Raw genomic sequence first — 26700 nt, forward strand, 5'->3', positions numbered from 1 at the left:
CGTTTGCGCTGAGTCTTCACCTAAGGGGCGCTGACAGCCGTGAGAGACAAGGAATGCTTTGCAAAGCATTACTTTCCTACTTGGGAGCGTTTAGAAGCTTCATCTCTTCGTACCGTGACCCCGGTTTGCGAGCGCCCCTGAAGGTTCCGTACGCACTCTCTGGACTCATCGGATGATGATCCTCCTCCCCTATGTCAACATATGCCGCGCCATCAGGATGATCCTTAGTTTCTATGGGTGACATCTCAAGGGACGTAACATTCAAAATCGTAGCGCCGTCATGTGACCTTCCTGCGGAGAGGCCGGCATTAAATGCACGGTTATAATGGCTGTTAAAACTTTGATACCTATCGTACAACTCCCTCGGAATACGGTAGAGGCGCGTGGGGTGCAACACCACTGCATCATAATCTGGGATGTAGCGCTGCAGTTGCAGTGCACCTTCCCCCAACCAGTCGAAAGAACGCTGCTTCAACAGGGAGTTGCAGGAGGCGACAAGTACCTCTACCCTACCACCCAGTATTAGGGTGAACACAGATGATTCAACACCATTACGATATAACACGGCGCGCTCCTCTGTGGCGCGGGAGATGAGATCATTTGTGGAATTCGGTGCGTCTCGTGTGCCTTCAGTGTTGCCCGCGATCAACGTGCCACTCAGAGGAGGGTAAGAATTAGAGGGAGCTTCACCGCTTGGTACGGGAGCAGGGAACGTGTACTGATCGACTCCGCACTCGTCAAGCAACATCTTTACATACCCTGGGTGCCAGAGGTAGAAAGGCGGAACCGAGCGGGTCAAGTAGTACGCAACAGCCCAAATCTGCGCCTCTGTCAGGGTGCCATCACTGCCGGGCTGTATGTAGTAGGAATAGAAGTTCACTCTTGGAACTTGTGCAGGCTCTGAAAGCGGGGGTGGAACGCCGCAGAGATCCAGCAGCACCTCTCTTTCCCCAAAAACACTGTTGGTGTGCGCTGGGAATTCATAACTATCATACTCGTCGTATATTTCTCCCTTTATAAGGGTTTCTAGTACATCTTCTAGTGTCACAATACCAATGATTTCTGTGTCACGTAAAGCGGTACACTGATTCAAAGTGACAGACATGCTCATACTAATATTCTCATCTGTCAGTAAACTAACGGTGTCTGTACCCGAGACAAACAGCATCTGCGTCTCCGCGTGCTGAAACATCCTCAGGACTGTTGGCAGGGGAGTGTCCTTGTGCACTGCAAGGGCTGTCCGTGCACTCCCGTTGACGAACTCACCGATTGTCAACGGCGTTGCACCTTCAATCAGCGGCGGCATCGACAGCAGGTCCTTCACAATCAGAACATCACGGTACCCTCCCGATGTCTCCTGCACGGGAATGCGAGACCGTCCGCTCCGCCACAGAGACTCAATCAAACACGGCGTGAGAACATCATCCACCCTCACGGTGGTCACCTCTTCCATAGGCTTCATAATGTCGCAGACTTTCCTCTCCTGGAAGTCCATCGCGGCAATGAGCAGCTTCAGTTCAGACGTTGCGAGGCCACTGCGCTCACCGTGCGCTTCACAATGTAGAATCATTAGCTTCCGCAGTTCATTGCGATCGTATATTTGACCAGCGTCGTGCGGCACCAAGCGGTCCAACAGTAGACCCAGTGGCATTGCTACGGGATAAACAAGGACCCTTGCCACACGCACCACTGAGCACCCCGCCGCTGCAATTGCCAATGAATACTTGGACTTGCATATGGACATAGGGACGATCTCGGTAAAGATAAGAATAAGTAAGGTGCTTACAGCAAACAATGCGATGCCTGGTGCACCGCCATTATCCTTGCACGCTCCACTGATATAGCTGAACTTACAGAGCAGCTCTGTGAGGGCGCCTAGCTGTTGCACCACGATAACATTCATGAGCATATTCGAGATGATAAGCGTGCAGAGAGTCACATGGCCCTGGCGGCGCAGAGGAAGTATCCGTGAGGCGTGCGTCCTGTCCGGCTCTCGACCACTACTTGCAATTATGCTCAACGTCAGCGTGTCCATGCACAAAATACCGATGGTTAGCCCGGCAAATATGGCGGAGAACGAGAGACACACCAATATTAAGATTACGTGGTCCAAGATGGTGTAAATATGCCTTTCCGTTTTGCGAATAGAGGCACCGCCAGAAGAGCTCGACTCAGGCTCTTCTATGCCGTGCTCCCTAGCAGCTGCGACAAGGGGCAGTTTGACCACATGAAGCAGCAGTAGAAACAGAACCCCAGAAAGGATAGCGCGCGAACATCGCCTTACGCCAAATACCATTAAAATTTTTAATAAGTTAACTTTCCTTCGCTTCCTTTCGCTCCACTCTCAGTTACCAATCCCGATCATCGGTTGAAGAAAGAACCTTGGTATATAAAGCATGGAGACACGATACAACTGCGTGCGGTAGTGGTCCCATCTACACGTCAGAGAGACGTTGAACGCAACAAGGGAGAAGTTATTACGGAACAACAAGAAATATTTACGGAGTCAAAGCCACCACTGGCGCCGGCCACCTACCAGTCCTCGTGGTGGTACCCGCTGAGGAAATCTCAGCGCCGCAACCCTCATATGCTCACATGAAGAGAAGCACATTTATATATAACATAAGTAAAAATATATGTGCTCTTCCCTTGCTTCTTCATTTTGCGCTCTTGTTACGGCGTTGTTCTTTATGTTATCATTTTTTTTTGTAAAACAGCACCTGCTTATCTACACCGCGAAAATAAATATGGAAGGGGGGACGGGCCGTCACCCGCCAATCAGTCATGCGGTGCCAGCACTGATGCCGTAACAGGTCGTAATTACCACCACCACTACCAGACGCTTTCAACTCCTTTCCTTCCCTCTCCCAAGAACCTTTGCGCAAATACGATTAGATGCATGTCCTCATTTGCTTACGTTTCTTCATTCAATCCTTTCGCCCCCTCCCCTCTTGCCCTTTAATTAATTTTCTTCTTCCTCATTACTCACTTTTTAGTTACTTAGATATCACTGCATTTTCTTCAAGTGGATTAGGATGGGCGCCACACACACAGTGAAATGATAAACAAGAATAGAAAAAACAAAAATCTGTAGAAGAAACAATTCACGGTAAAATAATAAATGGCATATATATATATATATATATATATATATATATATATATATATATTGCAATCTGACAAAGGACAAACACACAACGAAGACAGCGGCAACTGGAGATTGAGAAAGGAGCAGCTTCAGGTGGTATGTGCATTTCATATGGACAATAGTGTGAAAAATGCACGAAACAGGTCCCCATAAACCAGCCCCTACAGCCGTCCGATGGAGAAATCGAATAGGGGAGATACAAACGGCTGCGAGCCACTTAGACATTGATTAGGCACAGGTGAGCCAACAAACTATAAGAATAGGAAAAGAAGAACAAGCACGAGAGTGAAATACAACCCCTGTTAGTGGTGATGTTATTTTTTTCCCCCATCCCACTTCAAGTAGTGCACTTGACCTAATAGTTGCAGAACGCACCTCCTGCGCACGGAAGATGTCTGAAGAACAGAGGCTCCAACGAAGGGACGATAACTGCGCAGGAAGAGAAGGCATATTTCAACGATGCTTACACACATGCATATATACACAAATACACATGCATATACGCATCCTAACTAATATATTTCCCAATGATATTTCCCCCGCCGCCCCTTGTCACGGGTGCATTGGCTTTGGTCACAGCTCTCCCCTGCGATGTCTCGCTTTCCCTCCATTCCTTTTTACTCTTCCTCAAAACAGGCCAAATCCTGTGGCGTAATGCATTGGCCGTTTCCCAGGATGCGGCACGTGCGCGAACGTTGTGAATCTTGGTTTCATGTCACCGCCGGTAAAACGGATGAATGCTCCCTTGTTGCCCATTTGGTCACAATAGTTTGGTGCGCTGAAGACTGTAATGCATTTGCCACCGTGTTCTATCTCGTACCCCTCGTCCTTTACCTCATGAGAGCGTACGAGCAGTTTAAGGTTGTTATTGTTTAGGAACGTTTCGGTTACGTCCGGCCCGAAAGACAGGCAGCTCACCCCACGCTTACTTGGGGCTCGCCCAGGCATCGGCTGTGGATCGGACCACAGGCTTTCGCAGATTAGACCGCTCTCAGGTATATCACGGAATCGGTTAGGGTGTTGCAGGTCGTCCAATGTCACCTTATCCGAGGAGTAAAGACCGCCGTGCACTACAAACACCTCGTTGTTAATAATGTGACCGATTGGAAGACTGTTGAATACCTCCGTGAAGAGGCGAAACATTTCGCTGTTGTACTTTTGGGTTACTTCCCCTTCAAACCCATACATTCGGTTCATGGAAATACCCTCATGGTTCCCACGAGATAAGAAAAAGTGATCCGGGTAAAGTACTTTGTACGCAAACAGCGTCATGATATTTTCAAATGAGTACGAACCGCGGTCCACAAAGTCACCGTTGAAAAGGTACCGGTTCGTTTCCAAGGGATTCCCGTTCAACTTGAATATATTGAGGAGATCGTAATACTGCCCGTGAGTGTCACCACATACTGTTATGTCTTCACCAACTGGCACGTTGATGGACACAAAGTTGGGGCATTTTTTCAGAATCTTCTGCACCTCCAACAGAATAAATATAACGTCGTGCCGGTCAATGAGTTTCTCTAACCTGAAATGCTCCTTCATCGCTTCCACGAATTCTACGGTGACGGTTTCATTTTCGATACGAGGCCCATCGTAATCAGCACGCACACTGCCCAGTTTAATTGTCTGCGACAGCGGTGCCTCGTCTGGAGTCGTAATGGCATTTTCAAAGTTGATTCTGCGTATTTCCTTCTTACAAAACTCCACCTTCGCCTGCGCATCGGTATTTTGTGGTGCCAAATCTACAACTTTCTTGTAGTTTGTCAGCGCCTGCTTGTGTTTTCCAAGGCTCAGATACGCGGATGCCTTGTGGTAATAGGCCTTTGCGAAGGTTGGCTCTATCCCTAACGCCGCATCAGCGTCAGCAAGCGCCGCACCGGGAAGCTCAGCTCTAAGCTCTGCAAGTGCACGGTTGCAAAACAATGTTGGCGTTTTTGTCAGTTCGATAGCCTTCGTATACATGTCAATGGCAAGGTGCCACTTGCGCTCACTAAAGGCTGCGTTTCCCAGCTGCTTCAGCTTGTCTGCTTCCTCTACCCCGGCCATCGCAACACGACCTTCCAGCCAATGCTTCAAGAAGCAAAGGAAAAGAAAGAACACGTATTTAGCTGAGTCATATATATATATATATATACAATAATCATAGTAATAGAGAGGATATGCAAAGAGAATGATTTAAAGAATGCTAATGTGTTGGCATTTGCACGCACTCTCTCGGAAAAGTTGATAATGACCCCCCGTTCCCGCCACCGGCCAGTCCCTAACGCGAAGCTGTGGTGGCCCACTTTGCATCCATGGCGCGTTAATAGAGGGAGGAAGGTGAGACCAGCAAAGCACGCTTGAGAAATAGGAAATGAGTCGAGGAACTTCAAATAGTCGAAACCAACCCCACATGCATTACGGCAACCACGAAACGGAAGACTTCCTCGAGAACTCTACACTGCTCAAAAAAAAACGTAAAAAGACAGCCGTCAGTAACGGCGGTTAGAGGGCCTCTCAAGACGACTTCCCGTGTTGCGACCCTAATCATGAAACACAAGATCATCAAGATCCCAAATCTCCGAGGCACACACGCCCACTACCGTAAACAACATACGTATACATACACATATGAGCGAAACCGACAACATCACGTGTGGGGGACCTCACAAAAATAGTTTTGGGAATCACGAAGAGCAGCATCTGTCGGCACATGCAATAAGTAACCCACACAGTCGTGGACCTCCCAGCACCGCCTCAATTACAGTAAATTAACGTGAGGAAGTAAGGTCCTCCGGAATGTAGAGAAAAATCGTCGTAGCAAGAACCTGCGGCTGCACGCCAACCGTAGTCCACATGTGTGGGCTAAAGATGTTTCGGACTACACAACGCCCATGCCACCGTTAACGGGCGTTGCACCATAGGTGGGGTGCGCAAAGTTGGTTGTGTTGTAGTATTGACAATCGAAAAATCGCTCTAGCTCACCGCGCTGCAGCCGCTCCGTTGTTTCCTCAAGCGCGTCAAATACGTAGTCTGGGAAGTGGTTGGAAAACATCGATGGGGAGCACACCACGGTTTGCACGTCGTCCGGAGTTTCGAATGTAGGGACAAACACGTTCTCACGCTTGCTGCAACAACAACATGGGATGCAGCAACAGCTTTTAGGAGTCCACCGCACCACGGCCTTGCGTAAGTGCACCAGCGTATATGGGGGAAACAGTTTCCTCTGATCCATAGGGAGTACGCACGCTTTGGACTGCAACTGCGCTCGCACTGCCCTGCTTTCCTCTGAAGATAACGGTTCACACCTGCCCGCCGAGCTGTTCCGCCTTCCTAGAATGCATCTGTTCGCGAAAATCAACGGTTTCGACATGTTGCAGCTCTCCAGCACGTCCAGCACTGATTCCCGGAGATCGTCAAAAGTGTGAGAGGCAGTCCGTGGGATTACATCGTTTCCGACAAAGCAGGCTAAGATAAAATCTTTGCTGTAGTTCGCAAGAGCCGGTGACATCAGCCCCCCAGGTGGTGAATACGCAAGGCATCGCAACCGCTCCCGTACGCCCTCTTCTGTGGCGTAGAGCAAGATGCTAAGTACCGCGGCAACACCAGCACCAAGCGAGTGCCCCAGGACGACGAGTCTGTAGCTATTGAGCCCACCATGCAGCACCGCCTCGAGCACACCCGACTCCCTCAGCTCGCGCAACACGTATTCAGCAGACCGTTTTATCCCCCCGTGAACATAATAGTCGTTGGCGCACGCGCGTTCACTATTCGCCAGATCGGGAATAAACAGTGGCTCCGGGGTAGCCGTCACATCGGTTATGCAGTCAACAAATGAGAGCGTCCCACGGATTGCAACAACAATGGATGCCGTCTCTCGGTCCAAAGCGACGTAGAACACAGGGCGAAAGAGAGCATTCCTCCAATTAGAAAGGATAATATCTTCCTCTGCAAGGCCACTCACCTTGAGGGCAGCCGTCAGATCGCAGAAGCAACCCGCCCCCTGGTGCGAGTTTGCACGCTTGCGGCAGCACATCTTTGGGTCGCTGCAGCACAACTTCGGTAGGCCAGTACAGAGGTTCATATGAAGATACAGAAGACACCCATAAGCGGCCATGTAAAAACGGCTGTACTGCCGCAGTTCCACCACACACTGCCGTTGCTGTGAGGTTAGCAAAGGGAAGTAGTGGGCCTGGCTACTAACGCGCTCTTTGCACCCATCATCTGGTGGCGGAAAGCGAACGTGCGCCACACGCTCAAGAAGCACCCGCCGCTGTGCGTCGTGTAGCAGGATCATGCCCGCAAATATGTCGCTGGGCACCAAATCATAACCTTGAAAGAACGCAGCTAGAGTAGCTGCTGCATCCTCAAACACGTCATCGTCGTCTTCTGCTGGACGGAAGCAACAGCAACAAAGGAGGCGACACCGCCTGCCCCACAACATCTTGTACTCCTCTGAGTCCCCCCACTTGCGACCCCCATTGGGGTCGAATGAAAGGAGGAGGGAGATGACATGCAGCAGCGAAACCACGATATTGACGAGCAGAGATGCGTACAGGGAGCGTCTTGAAAATGGATCGCACATTTTCATAAACCCGTCATACAAGGAATACTTCAAAACAACGGAACTGAGCGGCAAACAACTTAGCGCCGTTGCTGTCGTCAAATAAAGAAGCGTGCCCACATGACGCCGCTTCGACACATGGAATGGACCACCACGACAACTCAGCAACGCACTAGCAAGGTGAAACGAAGCGCCAACACAGCTGATGATTCCAAGGGCATACACACACCGTTCGTATTTTGGAGGAACTCCTGGGCATCCCTTCATGTCAACACTGAACCATCCGCCAAAGCGCGATAGTATAAGGGTCCCACTAGTAGTGAGAGCGGAGAAAAATACGAAGCTGGATAGAAAAAAATCATCAGTTCCAGTGCGCCACTTCCTTCCTAACCATTGCAACGCCGGCATTCTACGAAATAGACGTGAGGAGAAGAACGCAAATTTTCAATAACTGCAAGAATGGACACACGAGCGTGCTAAGCAACCAGCGGATGCAGCAGAACCCTGGTACATCATGCACAATAACCCCCCGAGTAAAAGCAACATTAATGGCTAAACCGAAACCCAGTGGCTGTCATCCACCACCGCTCAACGCAAAATGCACCCTTCCCGACTTACGGTAGACGGCAAATAAAGTATCAGCAATATCATATGAATTAGAACAGTGCCCCAGGTAGATATTGCACCATGCCTCGTCCGTGTGGCAACTTAAAGTGCGACACGCAGCGGGCATATTAACAACCGAGCATTAACATAACCATAGCACATGTGTACTTCAATATTCAGTTAAACAACAACCACCTGGTGGCACAATAAGGAATATCACAGGGAAGAAACTAGAAGAAAGGAGGATAGACGGTGTGTACACAAGGCACCGACATACTCGCCTCGCCTCTTGGAAAGCCACCACCCACAACGCACCACCAAAAAGGCATGCCGTGGCTACGGGCCTCCTCAGAAATAGAAGGTAACACTGAAGAAACAGCAATGGGGGAAATTACTGCAGGTACGTGTCAGTCAAGTACAGCACTCTTGCTGAAAGCGTTGGTATCAATCAGCACTAAGTTGTCACTCAGTCGCGCACTACAACTTCTGTCCTCATACACAGCCATGCAGCAGAACATCTCCGCCACATGTATCACCCCACAATGCATGCAAAGCACGGTGTGGGGCGGTTGTATGGGCGTCGATACAGCAACAGTGAATAAAGATGCAGCGTAAACACACATAGCAGGAAGGAGTTAGGGACGGTAAATGCCGGTACAATCAACACCGCTGCTCAACATTTGTACACATTCAAGAGTCCTCATTGGATGTGTCGGTCCGCCTGTCGTTAGACAGTTTCTCATCGTCGCAGCGGTGTCGTGCCCATAACATGTCACATTTCGCATAGTCCAATGATCCAAGAGTCAAAAGAGAAGGGGAAAAAGAGTAACGAGGGGAAGAAGGGAAGAATCAGACAGATTGGTAAACGCAAAGTTGGTTTCTCGCTCATGATGGGTCGTCAGTGCGCACTACAACTGCAGTCACATCACGCAGAGTAAACGGTATTGGAATATCTCCGCCTCCTGAAATCGCCCCACAACGATTTCTGCACATGTGAGGCGTTAGACAGAGACGTTGCGCTGGATATCAGTGTAAAATAAGGACCATGTTGGCACGAAAAAGACAAGACAATGCAGTTGTCATGACATCTTTTCACTGATGCATCCCCTATTCGCATAACTGTTACGTAAACATAATCACACATTACTCATAACACAAGTTGCTAGGACAAGCGACTTCACTACACGGTGTTGCTACGGAAACATACCTCACTGTGCTAACATACATTGCATCAGAATGCGATTACATGCATCTCAGCGTCGCCTGGAAATCTGGGATACAATCGCATCATACACTTGTCTAGTTTCGTAAGCAATGAGTTCTTGGTCACATACCACAGGTAATGTACTCTCTCAAATGAGAATATTGTGATGAGCACCGCTCGAGTATTCTGCAATGATTCCGTTTGTCGACTCACAATGTGACGATGGAAAAGAATGAGGATATCAAGTTATTGCATTTTAGGTTTTCATGTCAACTAGAAAATCAGAGAGCCGACACCACATCCCCTCAGTATCTTTACGCAACTAGCTCCGTATCCATTGCCTTCACCGCCGGAATGCAATATTCATATGAAAGCAGAACAATACCAATATCCCACGCGTCGTCACAGGGCCCCAAGTTGTTTTCGTGTATAAACGGTAATTCACATTTTTGGTTCGGTATTTGTGAGGTGCGCTTGGAACGGCTCCGTCCAACTTCAATTAATCCCTCACAAACGCCAGGCTGTAGGTGAGAAGGTCCCGTTGCCATTTCACCACTGTTGAGTGAATAAGGTGTACGGTTAGTTTCTACAACATGTGGCATGTGTTGGTCCTCAGTTCCGGGGATGCATAACGTTGCAGGGGAATCTTTTGCGTCTGCAAGTGGCGACAGTGCCTCACAATAGGGGAGAGGGTGACCACAGCACTCAATAAAACTGTTGATGAAGGAAGCCGCGGAGCACTTTGATGAAATAGATAAAAATATATCAATAACTTGCTTTAAGAAGTCACATTCGACTGAAGTTTGCTTGCAATGCTCACTGGACCAGGAGTACATCATTTCCACGGCTGCGTTGATTTCAACAAAAAGTAAAGGTTTTTTATTTCGGTGAAGAGAGTCTGTTGAAGGTAATGAAACGCGACCAAAGTTTACCGTCACGTGCTGATGTGGAAATACACGCCATTCCCCCAACTCTTGGAGAACAAAGATGACTCCTCCACAAAGAGGTCCTTCCTGCCGGGAAGCAGACACCACATTTTCCGTATTTCCATATTCGGGTATAAAGCATGCCCCCACAAGAGACTCATTGGAAATAGGGTATCTTTGCAACACCTCAGTTTCAGAAAGGACAAACCACGGAGGGCAGAGATGCAAGAAGAAACCGCAACAGTCAAAGTGAAAAGGAAGATTGTGTACCGTGCCACCATGTCGCAAGCATAGTTTGCGTTCGGATATTTCGGTCATTGTGAACCAACAGCATGGCGTTGAAGCTAAGTGGATTTGGGAATCATCATTTTCCTCCATATCTTCATTGTCCATACGATTCTCAAGCTGTACAGGCTCTCCTGTAGCAGCCCAGTAGTTCAGGACCCGGCCTGCATGAAACGAAGAGTAATTAGCGGAATAACGTCTCTGATTTGCCCGATCACTGAATTCCACATTCATCAATGTGATATCCTCCTCAACATGAAATTGGTGAATGTCTTGCATTCGTGGAAGGAAATATTTTGAAAACGGTCCACGAAACGGAACAATCCATGCACGCCAATAACCAGTTGAATCGGAACTAGAAGCTGGCAGCTCTATCTCTGAGGACGAAAAAATATCATCAAAAAACCACCCATCTTTCTCCCACACAATATGACCTGAATAAGGTGTCTCCACAGCAGAAACTGTCGAGACAGACTCAGCAGCAAGTGATGGTTTGCTTTCCAATGCTGCTACCATATTCTGATCCATTGGATTTGATCCTTTAGACAGTTGGTGAAGAAACTGCAACCCTCCTTCGGTGCGTCGGAGCTCTTTCTGAAGCAAACGAGTCCTCATACAATCAGCAATATTCAGCCGCTGTTCGCAACGAAAGAGTTGAATAATGATTGGTGTCGGTGATGCACCGAGAACCTCCGGGGGTTCCACGCCAACCTTCGTAGTAGACAACAGCAATGACTGCGCGGAACTGCTCCCCACACACCAGTCACGCATTGATGGAACAGGGTTTGCTGAAATCGTGGGGTACCTGAAATTCCCGTCATTTATATAATTCAGAAGCGTTTCTTGCATCCCTTCCGGACAGTAGTAGCAAGGCGTAGCAGACAGAGGCAAAAGGGAATTCGGCGCCACGGTGGGACATCGTGTCTCTCCTGTTCTCTTAAGAAAATCTCTCCTCTTCCGCAATACAATATACCCCCATCGCAGCATCAGTCGAGGTAGACACGGAAATGCACTCCGCAGAGCCTCCCCCAAACTATGGAAGGAAATAAATGTCATTTACAGTGCAGAGGCCCCTTCCCCATCCTACTTGTGACAAGAACAGAACACATGCATCACATATGCAAAAGATAAAAATATACACGTCGACACAAAGTACCATATATTAACAGCGCACATAATCATGAACTCATGAACGCAGCGATATTCATATCCTGCAAGAACAAAGAATATACCCAATAAAAAGGTATCAATCATCTTTTGACCGGAACCAGGCTACTTTGATCCAACCCTATCAAACTGGTATGGGTAAAAACGTACCAGTTATTATGACACCTAGATAACACCAAGTATTTGGGTGTTGATTATTTAGCCGTTCACACCAATCACCAATGGCAGAAGTCCGTAGAGTAACTGGCAAAACCAAATCAGTTGTGTTCACGTGTAGCATATACACCGTACCTTGCAACTAATAACGGTACCGATATGCCATTCACACTCACACATCCCACAGATTCTCCACGCTATCTGTCACCGCGCTTGGCACTTTCACAAGCTCCGTCTGCTTCGGCTATGCTACTTCAGTACTACTAATTGTACAAACATATTCCGTGGCGTATGCACACACACACACACACACACACGTGATAATCCTACTGAAAAGAGGCAGTGTGAAGAAGTAAAAACACCGATGAAAGCAATACAAAAACAGCGAGTGGGGAAGGCGACCTAACCGAAAAGAAACATTAAAACGCACATTAACTTTTTTCTAATGGAAAACAATGGGTATCATATCAATGGACGAAAATAATAAAAAAAGAATAACAATGCAGGGCAGTGAGCAGAACCACACAATGAGTCAAATGGGAATGCAGCAGCAGCCAGCCACGGTTGCAGCAAACATGTCGCCTCGATGTCTCAATCATAACCCACGCATGGTAGTCTGTGTTACCCTTGGGTTCATACGCCCTCCTAAAGAAACAAGTTGTAAAATGTTATACTACGTCGGAAACTATTTATTATTATATCCACTCTCTCCACAGAACCAATCACTCTCTCGTTATTAACACACTAAATTACGGAATAAAAGTTAGACATTAGTGTCACAGCGCTCTTCAGATGTTAAGGGGTTTCGATATTAGCGAATAGAATGGGGAGTAAAAAGAAAGTCAAACATATTAAATCATAAATAACAAATAACCAAATATGAGAAGAAGGGGAAGAATAAAGCATCATGTACTCATTTAGTTATATCAGACAACACCTGCCCACCATGACGCCGCACGAAATCCAGACGGCGGGGCACCAGGAATGCCTTCCCTTTGCCAAGTCGGAAAAAGATGGCAACGGCAAGAAGCCCGCTTAGCATGCCAATAACGCTACCAGCCACTACATCACCGCTGTGGTGACGATTGTCGCGTAACCGACGAAGTTGCGGGAGAATGCACGGTCTCGGCATGTGTTTTTTCTCTTAATATCTTGCAATATTTTTCCACTACATGATCGCTGCATCGCAACTGCTATTGAAGGTGCGGTTTGGTGCGGAAAAGATGTGGTGAAGGCCTCAATCCGCATAATGGATTGCATCCTGCCGTCGCATGCCGCTAGCGTTATTTAATCTCTTCCCTTTCTTCTGCCGAGTTGTTAGAGCTGCATTTAAGCCTTATGTACCTTTACTTTTTTTTTTCTATTCTTAAAGAACACTCAGCCCTCCTTATGGTCTTAGCGGTTGAGCAGGAAATCAGCATAAATAAAGAAGTGCGTCAATACTTTCCATATTGGCTGTTGCGACGAGAGGAAAGTGGAAATTTTTGTTTCTCTGCAGTAATACTGCACGTTTTCCTCCTTTCTTTTCCTTGATTTTTTTCAGTAGAGTACTAATTAATAATAGGTGTTTAGTAGTTTCCTGGTTACTCATAATAATAATAAGTGAATAATATGTCAACAGAGGGAGGGGGAACGAGTGATGATAAAAAAAAAAAGGAGGATTTCAGCATTACTCACAGATATTCCAACGAGTAACCGAACACCATCTTTATTGCATCGAAGAAGTTTGCTCTCCACCCTTCCTTCACGTTCTGCAGTTCACCCTCCGGAATGCCCACCTGAGCAAACTCCAGCAACGTCACCCCCTGTTCTTCTTGTTCCAGCGACATGACAACGGAGCTGTGGATGCCGCTCGGCCAACTGCGAAGCCTCCATTGCATCTTAATTAATGAATTTGGCACCACTTCAACAAAGAAACCCGTGATGACTCCACCAAGGAAGTCAAATATGCCTCCCGAGCGGGGGTCGATCTTCGCAGGGGCACGCGTGTATACTGAGGCTCGCTGCTCATTCATAAGCACAGTGAAGAGCTCCTCAACAGGAATTCTCCACCGCATCTTCCACGAAAAGTTTGTGGACGATACATTACCACTTTCTGAACTCGTTGTAGGTTTTTCGTGGGTGCTTGCCGATTTGTTATTCTGCGGAGGTGGGGGCGGCAGCGATGATCCGTTCTTCAGGTTCTTGCCGATTTGATAGGTCTCAAACAACTCTTCGAAGTATTTGGTGATGACGCCACGGACTGCTGCACGACCCTTCGCACGCACGACAGCCTCAGCCCTCTGCGTCTCATCTTTGTTATCCGTTGTCGTAACCACGATATCGTACTCGTCGCGGAAGCTATCGTGATCAACCTCTGGAACAGTCATCTTACCCGACACCTCCTTCTCACCGGACCACTTCAATGTTAGTTTAAGTTCAAAGTAACACATCATCTTTCCTTTGCGCTGTGCAACCGTCACGTCTCCAGAGATTTCACTCACCTCCGAAATGTGAAGGTTGTAACCATCGTCATCGCTGCATAACTTGAAGTTGTTAAGTCTGCGCTTGAGTTCCTCATGGCAGTCGTTGGAGAGGTCCCGTTCTTCCCAGTGCCAAGCGTTCACATTCTGTCCATCCTTACGGTCATTCACAATCCAGCGCGGATCTCCTTCACCTATGCGCGCCATGCTCTGCCACGAAGTTGGTTAAGCTGTGATATATATATATATATATATATTTCTCCTCGTTGGACTGTTCTGCCTTGTTAGACTTGGCTCCTCTTTGACACCGTTTCACTTAGCGCCCGGAAGATTTGAAAATATCTTCTCCCTTCTTGTCTTTTTTTTTTCCTAGTTGTTATGAGATAAGATCTTTCTACTTCCTTTTTTGTCTTGTTTAAACGCGCCTCTACCCCTTGAATCCTTGTGACCACTTTACACGCCGCTATCGAATAGGAAAATTTTTCACATAGGGGAAAACGGTATACTTCTTTTCACCTGTTTAAAGTAGTTCTTTTGCTTTATTCCGCACCTGCACACAAGTATATACCATGCGCACACGCGTGTGTATGAGTACAACCTCGTTACCTTCTTACGTGCTTCTGTTGCCGTTCAAAGTTAATTTCCGCAGCTCCCGCTTTTAGCGACACCCACACCCCACCGGTGTACAGCGGTGCCCGCACAGTAACGTTGTTGCTGATTTCCTTTCAGTTCGTTTCGGTTTAACGGCGCTCGATGGGACCGGTGGAAGCATTAATAAACAAAAAAAGAAGGCAGAAACAATCCGGGTGAACTGATGTGTCACGCGACATTGCTTCTGTCGCACAAAACCTTAATTGGCTTCTTTTCTATTTTTCCCCTCCATTCCTTTACCGCTTCTTTTCACCCAATTTCACTATTTTTTTCCCCCAGTGGATGCAATCTTTCCTAGGCACAGATGGGCATTCATTAAGTGTCGCGCCGACTATTTGCTCCCTTCCCTTCAAAATCTTCAACATTTATTTTCAACCTCTTCATCAACATTGTTCTCCTCCGTCTCCACATTCGAGCAATCAATGGCGTCACCATCCTCGTTGTTGTTGCTTTCGCCGCCGTTGCCATTACTGGCGGCTTCTTCACCGCTTATGTTGGCACCTTCATTGTTACAATTGACTTCCATGGGACAGGAGACAGAATCCGACTCGGTTTTCATGGGCAACGTCGCGGATTTCTCGGGTTCCGTGTCTTCCCCCCCTTCGATCTTTCGCCGGGAGTGGCGATGGCCCTTTTCACCCTCCTCGTCGGACGAACTTTCTTCGCTTCCCGAAATGGAGCCCGTACGCCCCTCCTTTAGATTGCGCTCCGCCAGTTTACGTTCGTACTTTTCGGCGTCACGGCGGACGACGTCAAGAAACTGCTTTCGTTGTACCTCGCGCAGTTTCAGTGTCTCCTCCGGTGGTTGAGGGTTTGCCGGCGGGCGGGTGTACGGCGCTGGACGACCGAGTGGCCCGCCAGCATAAACACCGCGCGGTGCACCCCACGGCTGCTGCGGGGGCGGGGGGACGTACGCCATTGGGGCTGTTGGTGGCATGACATGCATACCTGGAGCCGCAGCTGGTGCCTGAGGAAGGAGACTCGCCATAAGCACCTGTTGCTGCTCTGCAGTGAGGTTGTTTACATCTATGGCGCCCTGCTGCAGGAGCTGAAGGAGAAGAGTGGCACCCTGTTGCTGCTGCTGTTGAACCATACCAGGCAAGAAACTCGCAGGAACAGACACGGCAGGCACTTGAGGTTGTGAAGGAACTTGTGGATGCTGACCCGCGCTGCTCGCAGTATTGCTGGCGGCGGGCGCAGGGGTCGGGTTGTTGTTGTACCCTTCAGGCCTGCCAACGTTACCCTTGCTAATACCAACCTTTATTTTCCTTCCAGCTAGTGTGAATCCGTTGTACTTCATCGCTCGCGCACGATCATCCTCGGTGGCAAAATCAATAAAACCGTAGCGATACGGATCCTCGTCACGACCATTAAGGGAACAATCAACAATAGTGCCACATTGGGAAAAGACCTGACGGAGAACCTCCAACGTCACACTTCTGTCAATATTACCAATGTAACAGCCAAACCGCTGCTGTCCAACATGCGCCATCCGTTCGGCGCTTGCCTTTGTGTGTACTTAGAACTTAGGCAGACACCAAGAAAGGAAGGTCTCGGTTGAGTGCAACAATTCAAAATAGGGACCTCTGTTTCCCCGCAGTCGTTCCCACCCCTCAAAAAAAAAAAAAAATACCACCACCACCACCAACAATAACAACAAACACCCCACCCTTACTTTTTGTATTTGCCTTCTTAGTTATTTTCTGATTTGTCACTTTCCTCCGTTAATCTTTTTTATCCTAATGCCCTGTGCGATTACCTTTTCGTCTTGCTTTGATGGTTTAGCTATCTATTTTCTAGGCTCCACTCCGCCTTTAGTCGTTACCCTGCGCCTTATTATTAGTTATGTCTATTATCACCACAGATGTTACTGTTATTGTCCGATTTCGTAGATAAACCTAGTACCAGACTTCAGAAATTACCTTGTGGAAACTAGCTCCTAGCATAAGGGTTGAAAGCAAAATAAATTTTAAAAAAAGCAAACAGAGAAGTGTGGGTAGTAAGAAGGGAAATGATATAACAGTAAGGTGCAAAGAATAAAAAGGAAAAGGAGAACGGTAGCACTATCGACACTCCCCATCACTTTTCCTCCTTCTCCCTTTATAGTCCCAAGTATTGTACTTTTGTGGGGGAAAGGCAGGCCAAGGAGCTGAAGTGGGGGTGGGGGGAAAGGTGATGATGAAATGCTGATGTCAACAACAGTATATATAAACTGATGTGCAATTTTTTTTATAAATTATTTCGCTGCCGTACAAGAAATGCACATATTACACGATTATATTACAAAACACCGGTGTCGATGAGGCGACTTTCATCAATCTCAGTACTCCTACTCCCCCTCTTTCCTTTGCAATCCCTTTATTTTCCTCCCTTCTTTGAAATGCTGTTGAATATTAAACACTTTAAAACTTTAGCTACACTGGTGGTGAACGCTTTTCTCCTCTCCTCTCTCCTCCACATTCACACAACCCCACACGCGTACACCGTTATGTAATCGGAGAAAAGAAAGTACCGAACATGATATAAGTCCATCTGCAGCTTCCAGATCCGTAGACCAGCCATACGAGGGCAGGCGTGTACATTTACGATGTTTTTTGCGAAGACTGCGATGACTCCTCTACGGCCTTCCGCTTGCCTACAGCCCTTTTCTCGCGTCTAGCCGAAGCCTTCAACTCCTGCGCCAGGTAAGCGGCAAAGGACTCCTTGTTCATAACTTCCATCTTCTGATACACGTTACGATGCCGCTCCATAAATAACTGCCGTGGTGGGTGGAAATCAAAGGGAGCTATGTGCTTGAGAACATCCCTCACATGCTCCGTTTTGTTGATGATAACGTCACATAGATCCTCAATACACAGCACGTTGTACTCCCCGAGTGCCTTTTCTAGCATGAGATTGCCATTGATGAGTCGTTTTGTTTTTGTTTCTTCATTCCAAAGAGCCCCACGTGTACGTAGCAACTCGTTTAGTTGCGCTGGTTCGGGGTGGCCAACAACAGAAAAGGGGCCTAACTGCTTTACAAGCGGGTCGGTGAAGGGGTTCAAACATAAAAGTCGTGCAGAGTAAAGTTTCCTAAGCCCTAAGCGGCCGAAGGCCAAGGCAACTTCATGTGGTATCAACTTACCACGCGCCCGGACAATCAGTACGACCCGCGAGTCTTCAAGGGCCTTTCCGTACTCCTCTTCTCCCATTCGGCCTTTCTTACCTGTTGCCTTCTCACCGATCTTTTGAAACAAACGCCCTTGCTTTTCCCTCAGTTGGGCGCGTTTTAATATCGTCTGCGCACTGATAAATTTCTTTGTGCTGAGCTTTCGCTTCCTCTTAGCGTCTATTTTGGCCTTGTGTCGCTCACGCCGCTCCTGCAGTTTGTCACGCCGGAGCACGCGATCTACGCGGAGCTGCTCGACAGATTTGCGCTGCAGAAGAATGGTTTCCTTGACACGCTCTCCCGGGAGCCATTTAGGAGGGTTTTTACCCATAGCAACTGCACAAACTGAATATATATGTATAGAAATATATATGTGTATGTATGCAACGCTGAAACTTTGGATGAAGCACGAAGCCGAAATGGGGCGCCCTCTCAACTGGAGATGTTACGCTAGCCTTCACTAATACATTGTTTTTTTTTTAATACGAGTATGAGAAGTTTAGATGGAAAATGTGAAGAAGGAAGAAGCAGCCGAATCGAATAGAGTAACAGCAAGGGATAAACACAGGCGAATGTGCAGCGGTTACGGCGGGAAGCCAATCCATGAACGAGTGCTCGAGAAAGTAAAGTATACGCACACACAAAAAAGACAAAAACGGCACGTTGCCGCTGTACCCGCTCCAGTTTCTGTTGTTTATCGCCTCCCTTCCTTTTGTTTATTTTTTTATTATTACATTTGCCCTTCTACCGTGCGACGCCCCCACCGACAGCAACAAACAAAAAGGCGTGCGGAGTATGATAATAATATATGTGAAACACGTGCACTTGCGAGCGGGTAGAATAATTCAACATTTTTTTTTTTAGTCGTACGTAACACGAGAAAATCATATGCGACACACACCACCACAAAGAAAAAAAAAAAGAAACGAAAAGAGTAAGACAACAATAAGAAGACGATCAGTAGCCGCACATCTATCTGCCAACCTGGTACAAAAACCTCACAATAAGGACGAACATCAACGTAACGAAAAGTGGAATAAACTAATTTTTTCTCCCCTTTTGTTTGATATGAAGAAAAAAACTTGGGAAGAGGAGGGAGGTCATACAAATAAAAAGGAAATGGTTGGTGCAAAACGACGATCGGTTCTCCATCATGCTTCCTCCCATCTCCCATCACTTGCCTCATATGAAAGCACTGGAATAAACTAATGCATATTTCAGTGGCATTAGCACCCCAGTCGGCATTTGCTGCGGCAACGGTATTCGGCTCCCGCTACTTTCGCTTATCTGAGTCAACCAGCATTCGGTTAAACATTATGGTCAACTCCCCCTCTTCCTCCACGTATTAGGTAAAACGCATTTTGCCTCATGCCATTGGCAGAGCTGAATTAGCGTGTATAAAAAATATATATATATGAACTTTTACATGGACTTGTGTATTTTATTAAAGGGAAAAGGTGGGGAAGACGATCCCCTTAGTGGCGCAGAAGCTTAAGTTCAAGAGATATTTGCCCCTCAGGATCGAGATTCATATCACCACGTATAATATCACCGGGGGCTGCCGCAACCTGGCTAAGCATGATTCGCAAAGTTCCCATGAGTCGGTCCTTTACAAGGTCATTTTTGTCAAGTATGGATATGTGCAGCACATCGCTGCGAATGTCGTACACCTCCAATGCCGCCTCAAAGTTGAAATCAGGGTTGAGGGTTGAACTAATATACGGGGATTTGCGTGTTTGCTTGCGCAGCTGTAACTTTACGTATGGGTCGGAGACCCCGATAGTTTCTTTGTTCTTCAGATTCCTGCAGCGTTGCACCGTGACGAAAAGCGTTCCACCCCCGTGGTTTTCAACACCATCATCGTTCGGCACCGTCGAGCGAGTGCTTGGAGGTACGATCGCATCGCTTGTCGACTTCAAACTATTCGCAAATGATTCCGATACCGCACGCGACGGCGCCTGTTGGGGAGCGGAACCTGTTGTAGTTGTCCCACCGGTGTTATACGGTAAAAACTCAGGCATGATTAATAGCTTCGAGCGAACTGTTGTCCTTGAACCGGATGTTTTCGACATCATGCAGGTGTATTCGCGGCCTTTGCTCTCCACCAAGGACTTCACAGGCACAACACACTCACCAATTAGAACGTCGTACCCAGGCACATCAAAATACATCCAAAAATGCAAGGTGAGTTCTGTGTCGTACAAAATGAAACTAAATACGTCACTAAACGTCGTGTCCAACCCGCTGTAGATATTGCTTTTCAGAAGCCTCTTCTTCGGGTCTTCACCGGACATCAACAGTTTGATGTAATACGGCGTCTTCGCCCGGTCAGACACGTAGCGGTGGTACCACTCGTTTGCCCGCAGAAAGCGAATGCGTAGAGTTCCCATAGCAGAGTCAGCAAGAGAAGTGTCCATTTCATATCCCTGTACTATTGGAAAGGTCCACCTTTTGGGATATTGCATCATACCAACCAATGTCTTCCGGAAGAAATTGTCCAGAAAGGAACCCACGGCTGGTACGGCATCCAATGCCACTCCACCTGCTGAAATGTCGAAATTGAGCATCCATAGTTTCATAATCGAAACAGACATGTTCCCGAAGCAGGGCCACACGGAAGCATATGGAAATAGCACAACTCTTGTTTGCATGCTGAGTTGCAACCGACGCACGTGGACGTTCATATCCGGACCTGGCATATCTAAATGAATAACAATGTCCATATCACTGTCCCATGTCATCGTAACATCCAATATCGACTCCTTCTCCCGACTGGGATGATACTGGATACCGGTGATTACGAATGGTTGGCTGCCCATAGTGCACTGTTTGAGATTCATGCTGTAAATAAAAGAAGGCTTATAGGTCTCAAGAAGTGGTTCAAGGCAATTCTTCACCGTTGTCGCTGTCGCTTCGGAGATAGGTTTCCACATTTCGTTAATGAGGGAGTTCAACCACTGGACATTGTTCGCGCTGGGGTTGATGAGCCACTCAGGTAAATCCCTTTCAAGAACTGTTTTCATGAACTCCTTGTCCCTCATAAGACGGTGGGCATGAAGAATGTTGAATGCCGTTCTTTTGCCCTCCTTTCGAATCAGATACGACACAGCACCGACGACCAGAGCAACTTCCACGAGCAAAACGAGTCCAATGGAATAGATGCATCGCAGTACAAGCCACGCAATTACCACCGCCAGAAAGATGTGACTGGGGTTATTGAGCTCACCGAAGCGCTGCATCAGTTCATTTGCCTTTTCCATGGTTGCTCGAGGGTGCCACACCGACTCTTTTGATAAATACGGCAATTTCGCTGGTTCGAATGGGTATATATATATGTATCTGGATTCAACTCAAATACCGAACTGAACACAGAAGGAACCTGACCGGATCCTTTCCGCGTTACCGTCCCTCCCCGTTTGCGCTCAAATATCAGAAGCTGCCGTCGGGGGTCTTCCTATTTTTCCCGTCCCTTTGGTGTTATCCCCTGTCTTTCTTGTTAACAGAGCTTGCTCACCCTCGCTCTCCCCCCCCCTTTCGTTTTGTTCTTATATTTAACTGTTTTTTCCTAATATGAGATGGTATTGCTTGTGCCTTCACCGTGATGGTGAATGCAAGTAACGACAAAATTCATTGCGAAAAAGTGCCACATAAAGAGAAGTTGCAGAAGGGAGAGAACTTTACACTCAGTAGAATAATACGTGTGCACCAAACCATCTCTATGTCAATATACCGACTTGGGGAGTCCCAGCACCTCCATGACACACCAGAGTACAAAGAAACTCTTCTTCGCTCCCTACTTTCATATCGTTACAGCTAATCGAAGTGGGCAGTTACCCATTCGGCCGCAGTATTGATTTCAAGTAGCACATCTGCCGCCGCGCATAACCACCACAAACTGCCCGAACTCACTGAACTGGAGGGCAGCCGCTCCTTCCATGCAAATAGTTTGTTAGTGCGGCATGGCGAAATGAAAAGCGCCCAATTAGCGTCGTGAAGCTGCCTTAAACCTAATGTAGCAGTAGAAATAGTTGATCTCCCAACTTCAGAAAATAGCTGTTCCAGGAGTTTCTTTCCTTCTGGAACGCGCACAACCGACGGATCAGCGCCCACTACGGAGCAAACGACACCACCACGACTCCTATGGAGACCACTTTGGCTACGATTGGACACACGCATGCCGGCCTCAATAATCGACGAAATGTTCGGCACGTGAACTATGGTGGGAGGCGTAAGTTCGTTACTGTCATCCCCCGCTGCAACCGGGAACCGACGGGCTTTCAAACGATATGAGCGGGTCGAGTCGTAACCGTCGAAAGGACGCATTGGCACTACCCACTGCCACCGCCCCGTTCCAATGAGCTGTTCCATCACTTCAGTTTCACTCCCTTCTGTTCCCTCAGGGAAGTTTATGATTAACGCATCCGTTGGAGCGACTGATAGTTCTATCTGATTATTCTTCTCAGCACCCTTAGCAACCTGATGCTGTGGGAGAAAATGCATTCGCAACGTGTAAGTCGGGCTGATTGTCACAGTGTTACCATCCGAAGACAGTGGATGAACGATGTTTTCGTCGCTTGAGGAACCACTCAACTGTGAATACCCTTGCATGGTGCAGCGATATAGGACGTAGGAGTGTACAAAAAAAAGCATCACGACGACTAGTGGGCGTCCATCAAAGAAGTAACGCCACGGCACCGGCATTCCCCTGCGGAACTCCAAACACGTCTCCACCAACAGGAAAACATATCAAATGCCATCCGTAGATAAATCAAAAGGGTTATGCAACATGAGGAAATAGTGGGAGCGGGGCTGTGAAACGGAGTAAATGAACTTGAGAACAAGTGCACGCAGCAGCATATGAAAAGAAGCAACCATCGTTTGGGGTTCCACAAACCTCTCCCTGACCAAATCAAGGGTATTATTACACCTTCATTTGCACAAAACTTCGCATTTATGGACCCTTCAATAGCCTTTTTTTTTCCTTAGTTCAAGTGATCATCGGGGGAGAGCAACCGCTTCCGCTGCCTTCGCAGATGCTCTGCGAATCCTTCATCATCGGTTTCCATCTCAGCCACAGCCTTCGGCTCTTCGAAAGCAGGGCTGTCCTCTTTTCGCCCGCCACGCATCTCACGTAGTACCTCATCTTTCACGAAACTGGGTACGGTGGGGGAAGCAAGAACTTGACCAGCCTCAAACCAATAGTTTTCGCCCGTCGGAGAACCATCATGTGTGTGCCGACGCGTATTTTCATCCTCCGTGTGCGCCCGCATCAACCGCTCCGATGCTACACCACTCATATAACGTGACAACTTCTCACTGTAGTGTGTTTGTTGATACCGTGTTAAACCACGTGGGTCCTGATCCCCAATGAGGCGCTGGGCCTCACGCATGAACAAACGGAACTCTGGTTTATCATTCATGATGCTCTCGAAGTAAGCTGCCGCCTCTTTGGTATGCCTTCCTTCCTCAACTGCCCTCGAGATGTGTGTTTGCATCCACTCACTACTCGTGTCACGCTCAACGGCGTCCGAAACCGGTCGTTGACCTCCACATTCCGGAGCACCGTGTGGACACCATTGTGAGTTACATCTGTGTTGCAGACCGAATCGAACGGTAAAAACTCGGTGACACCGCATTTAAACCGAAAGATGCCTCTAACAATACTCACGTATTCGTGCTTTTTTTCCCCCTCCCCTTGTAGCGACGTGAGGAATAAACCCTTGCGCTTGACTTATTCTTAGCGCACCCGCAGATGAGCGGTCCACTGCGCAGAGGTTGTACGCATTTATAGGTATACATATACGTGCGCCATAACCGAGTCAATGTTCAGAGATGAGAAAGTGAAACAAAATAAAACTACGTAGAGTAACAATGCGGAAAAACACCCGCCGCCGCCACAAACACCACAAATTTCCTTCAGGTAACCCTAAATAATTAACCCCAACAAAGTTACCAGACACACACTCAAAAAAAAAAAAATGTCACAGGCAGGGTGAGAAAAGACACCATTTAACGGGAGGTGGTTGTTCTCTCAACCTTCCGCGCACTTTAGCACTCAGCTGTTCATTTTTAAAACCCCTCAAAACGTTACTACAAGTGATAAATCCATACGCATTCACTCCCGAAGCGAGAAGTGAGTAGGAGAAACGTTATACTTATAAATGTAAACGTCTGGTCGGTGGTGCTTACGATGGGCTTCAATTTCTTCCTCAAAGTACGGCTCCTGCGCAAAGCTACTGGGAAGGGGATCGCCAAAGTTTGACCGCGCGAGTTTTGCGAAGGCACCCTGTTTTTTCTCTGTCGTGTGAGGAGCCCAACTTACGCGCCTTGCGTGACTGATGGCCTCCTTACTAAAAAAATCTTCCGTGCGCACGGAAAGACACCGTGTGGCTGCTGTCAGCGATGAACCGTAGCAACTCACCGCCACAGATCGCAGACGCACGCCTCGCAGGACCATCTACAACTTTCCCTCGTTCCATTTGTTTGACATTGTGTCATTTTAGAAAAAAATAATAAAAATGAATAAGCAAACAGCTGGAACTATGCCATAAACTGACGGCACATATCACACAACCACAGTGGAGACGAAAGAAGTAAACAAATGGAAGTGGCACAACACCACCACCAAAAAAAAATAAGCAACTGTTAGGAGCGGGTGGAGGAGATCGACGGCAGCATCAAATGTTACACGCACAAAAAAGACAAACACGCGGCACCCAACCCCCGGCCCTCACGTGGTGACAACTGAACTTTCTGTACAACTCAGAAATAAAGGATTAATTACGGAACCGCCTCGTGGCAATCCACACATCCGTCATTCATTAAAATATGCAACAAACGGTGTAGTCATCAGAACCACGCACCCGAAGGTGCTCAACTGCTCATTTAGTTGCGCAGATTGTGAAAGGACTTCGGAACTGTCTGCTCAAACTATTTTCCCATCCTTCATCGCCGTTTAAGGGGTCGCTTTGCCTCAGAATGTCGTTGCATAACAAAGAGAAGGAAAGAAAAGGAAAAATAAGATACTTTGGGGTATCTCTCTATTCTCAAAAGTAGCTATGAGTGCGTTATAGTAAGCACAAACAGAAATTATATATATATATATATATGTACTCCCATGTTCACGCACCTGAAAGTGAGACAATGACACGGTTGGGAGAAGAGAGGGGAAGACAACAACAAAATATTAATCATGGGGCCCAGCAAAAAAAAAAAAAAAACAGCTTTACAGAGGGAAATACAGAAGAACAAGTAGGGAAACAGCAGTAAAGCACCAACACATACACATCACAAGAGGTAAAACGAATAAATACAAAAACAAGTACCATCACCACGCACAACCAAATACGGCAAATCGTTTAAGCACAGAAAAAGAGGCGACGCACTTTTCTTTCTTTATTTTCTTAATTTTTTTCTTGTTTATTGTTGTTGTTATCTTTATTCTTCCCCCCTCTCTCTTTCCCCATCTCCTCTTTGTTTTTTTTTTTCGTGTGTGTGGGGATCTCACCCCCGCCCTTTCTTTCTTTCTCTCACATTTTCGGAGTCTCCTGTATTGAAAATGAGAGAAGGGAGGTAAGGGTAAAACCCACCAAAAGGGTGGAGACATGCCCACCCGCTTAAACCCACAAAAGGTGTAAAACTCAAAGGAGTTGAACAAGACACATACACATGAAGCATAGCCGTGGTAAATGCGACAGGGAAGAAACAGAGGCACATATCGAATAGAATTTTCTTTTTTTTTTTTCTCGCTCAGTGATGGCGTAACCTCACCCCCCCCTCTGTGTTTTATATAAAAGCAAGAGAGTTGAAAGGGTACACATTCAGGGAAAGGAAGGGAAGAGAAAGGGAGGAGAAGGGGAACCCACTACCACGAATCCCCTTGAAATATATTCTTTCCAAAATAGACACAATCTAAAGGTGCCGCTGGAATTGCATACATGCTTCCATGTTCGTTCGTCTGCGGGAAAAAAGTTCAAAAGTAACACTCTTCTTTATATTCCCCACCCTCATTTACCACTACTTTCCACCATCCTTTGTTGTTTCACATAATCAAAAGGCACTGATAGAAAAAAAAAGTGAATATATCCGACACGTTGGCAATAATATATATATATATATATATATTATTAATTTATTTATATGTATGCATGTGCAAGTTTAACAGGAGTACCTTTGTGAGCGCGCAAGGAGTTTCCTTCAACCATCACCACAGCACGCTTCACTGCCCTAAACGACAGCGTCATACGTTTCACCCAAGTACCGCCAGCCAAAATCCCACCTACAGCAATTATACTTTTATATTCATATCCTTCTTAATCTTTTTTAGCTCCTCTCTTCCCCACACCACATAAGTGTCACATTGTACACTGTTAGTTGCTTCGTTCACCTCACACCTCACCTCACC

The 26700-nt window shown here is 47.2% G+C and overlaps 14 protein-coding genes across 14 annotated transcripts; all 14 read right to left on the reverse strand.

Moving 5' to 3' along the window:
• Positions 1–76: 76 nt before the first annotated feature.
• TbgDal_X16780 (hypothetical protein, conserved) lies at positions 77–2296 on the reverse strand (the record flags this gene model as incomplete). Its single annotated transcript, XM_011780537.1, has 1 exon — positions 77–2296. One exon carries the CDS (start codon positions 2294–2296, stop codon positions 77–79), a length of 2220 nt encoding a protein of 739 aa, XP_011778839.1.
• Positions 2297–3007: 711 nt separating this feature from the next.
• TbgDal_X16790 (hypothetical protein, unlikely) lies at positions 3008–3373 on the reverse strand (the record flags this gene model as incomplete). The annotated part of the gene is made up of 1 exon (XM_011780538.1): positions 3008–3373. One exon carries the CDS (start codon positions 3371–3373, stop codon positions 3008–3010), a length of 366 nt encoding a protein of 121 aa, XP_011778840.1.
• A 402-nt stretch (positions 3374–3775) lies between these two features.
• TbgDal_X16800 (serine/threonine protein phosphatase type 5,putative) lies at positions 3776–5194 on the reverse strand (the record flags this gene model as incomplete). The annotated part of the gene is made up of 1 exon (XM_011780539.1): positions 3776–5194. The coding sequence occupies one exon, from the start codon at positions 5192–5194 to the stop codon at positions 3776–3778; it is 1419 nt and encodes a 472-aa protein (XP_011778841.1).
• Positions 5195–6008: 814 nt separating this feature from the next.
• On the reverse strand, positions 6009–8099 carry TbgDal_X16810 (lipase domain protein, putative; the record flags this gene model as incomplete). The annotated part of the gene is made up of 1 exon (XM_011780540.1): positions 6009–8099. One exon carries the CDS (start codon positions 8097–8099, stop codon positions 6009–6011), a length of 2091 nt encoding a protein of 696 aa, XP_011778842.1.
• A 1716-nt stretch (positions 8100–9815) lies between these two features.
• On the reverse strand, positions 9816–11768 carry TbgDal_X16820 (hypothetical protein, conserved; the record flags this gene model as incomplete). The annotated part of the gene is made up of 1 exon (XM_011780541.1): positions 9816–11768. One exon carries the CDS (start codon positions 11766–11768, stop codon positions 9816–9818), a length of 1953 nt encoding a protein of 650 aa, XP_011778843.1.
• A 1180-nt stretch (positions 11769–12948) lies between these two features.
• Positions 12949–13167, reverse strand: TbgDal_X16830 (phosphatidic acid phosphatase alpha, putative; the record flags this gene model as incomplete). Its single annotated transcript, XM_011780542.1, has 1 exon — positions 12949–13167. One exon carries the CDS (start codon positions 13165–13167, stop codon positions 12949–12951), a length of 219 nt encoding a protein of 72 aa, XP_011778844.1.
• A 541-nt stretch (positions 13168–13708) lies between these two features.
• On the reverse strand, positions 13709–14704 carry TbgDal_X16840 (hypothetical protein, conserved; the record flags this gene model as incomplete). The annotated part of the gene is made up of 1 exon (XM_011780543.1): positions 13709–14704. One exon carries the CDS (start codon positions 14702–14704, stop codon positions 13709–13711), a length of 996 nt encoding a protein of 331 aa, XP_011778845.1.
• An 802-nt stretch (positions 14705–15506) lies between these two features.
• Positions 15507–16640, reverse strand: TbgDal_X16850 (RNA-binding protein, putative; the record flags this gene model as incomplete). Its single annotated transcript, XM_011780544.1, has 1 exon — positions 15507–16640. The coding sequence occupies one exon, from the start codon at positions 16638–16640 to the stop codon at positions 15507–15509; it is 1134 nt and encodes a 377-aa protein (XP_011778846.1).
• Positions 16641–17730: 1090 nt separating this feature from the next.
• TbgDal_X16860 (60S ribosomal protein L7, putative) lies at positions 17731–18627 on the reverse strand (the record flags this gene model as incomplete). The annotated part of the gene is made up of 1 exon (XM_011780545.1): positions 17731–18627. One exon carries the CDS (start codon positions 18625–18627, stop codon positions 17731–17733), a length of 897 nt encoding a protein of 298 aa, XP_011778847.1.
• Positions 18628–19026: 399 nt separating this feature from the next.
• Positions 19027–19482, reverse strand: TbgDal_X16870 (hypothetical protein, unlikely; the record flags this gene model as incomplete). Its single annotated transcript, XM_011780546.1, has 1 exon — positions 19027–19482. The coding sequence occupies one exon, from the start codon at positions 19480–19482 to the stop codon at positions 19027–19029; it is 456 nt and encodes a 151-aa protein (XP_011778848.1).
• A 289-nt stretch (positions 19483–19771) lies between these two features.
• TbgDal_X16880 (calcium-dependent lipid binding protein,putative) lies at positions 19772–21556 on the reverse strand (the record flags this gene model as incomplete). The annotated part of the gene is made up of 1 exon (XM_011780547.1): positions 19772–21556. One exon carries the CDS (start codon positions 21554–21556, stop codon positions 19772–19774), a length of 1785 nt encoding a protein of 594 aa, XP_011778849.1.
• A 553-nt stretch (positions 21557–22109) lies between these two features.
• On the reverse strand, positions 22110–22997 carry TbgDal_X16890 (hypothetical protein, conserved; the record flags this gene model as incomplete). The annotated part of the gene is made up of 1 exon (XM_011780548.1): positions 22110–22997. The coding sequence occupies one exon, from the start codon at positions 22995–22997 to the stop codon at positions 22110–22112; it is 888 nt and encodes a 295-aa protein (XP_011778850.1).
• Positions 22998–23278: 281 nt separating this feature from the next.
• Positions 23279–23932, reverse strand: TbgDal_X16900 (hypothetical protein, conserved; the record flags this gene model as incomplete). Its single annotated transcript, XM_011780549.1, has 1 exon — positions 23279–23932. One exon carries the CDS (start codon positions 23930–23932, stop codon positions 23279–23281), a length of 654 nt encoding a protein of 217 aa, XP_011778851.1.
• A 479-nt stretch (positions 23933–24411) lies between these two features.
• Positions 24412–24753, reverse strand: TbgDal_X16910 (hypothetical protein, conserved; the record flags this gene model as incomplete). The annotated part of the gene is made up of 1 exon (XM_011780550.1): positions 24412–24753. One exon carries the CDS (start codon positions 24751–24753, stop codon positions 24412–24414), a length of 342 nt encoding a protein of 113 aa, XP_011778852.1.
• Between the last annotated feature and the right edge of the window lie 1947 nt (positions 24754–26700).

The sequence above is a fragment of the Trypanosoma brucei genome, chromosome 10 (assembly GCF_000210295.1).
Source record: "Trypanosoma brucei gambiense DAL972 chromosome 10, complete sequence".
Classification (NCBI taxonomy): domain Eukaryota; phylum Euglenozoa; class Kinetoplastea; order Trypanosomatida; family Trypanosomatidae; genus Trypanosoma; species Trypanosoma brucei.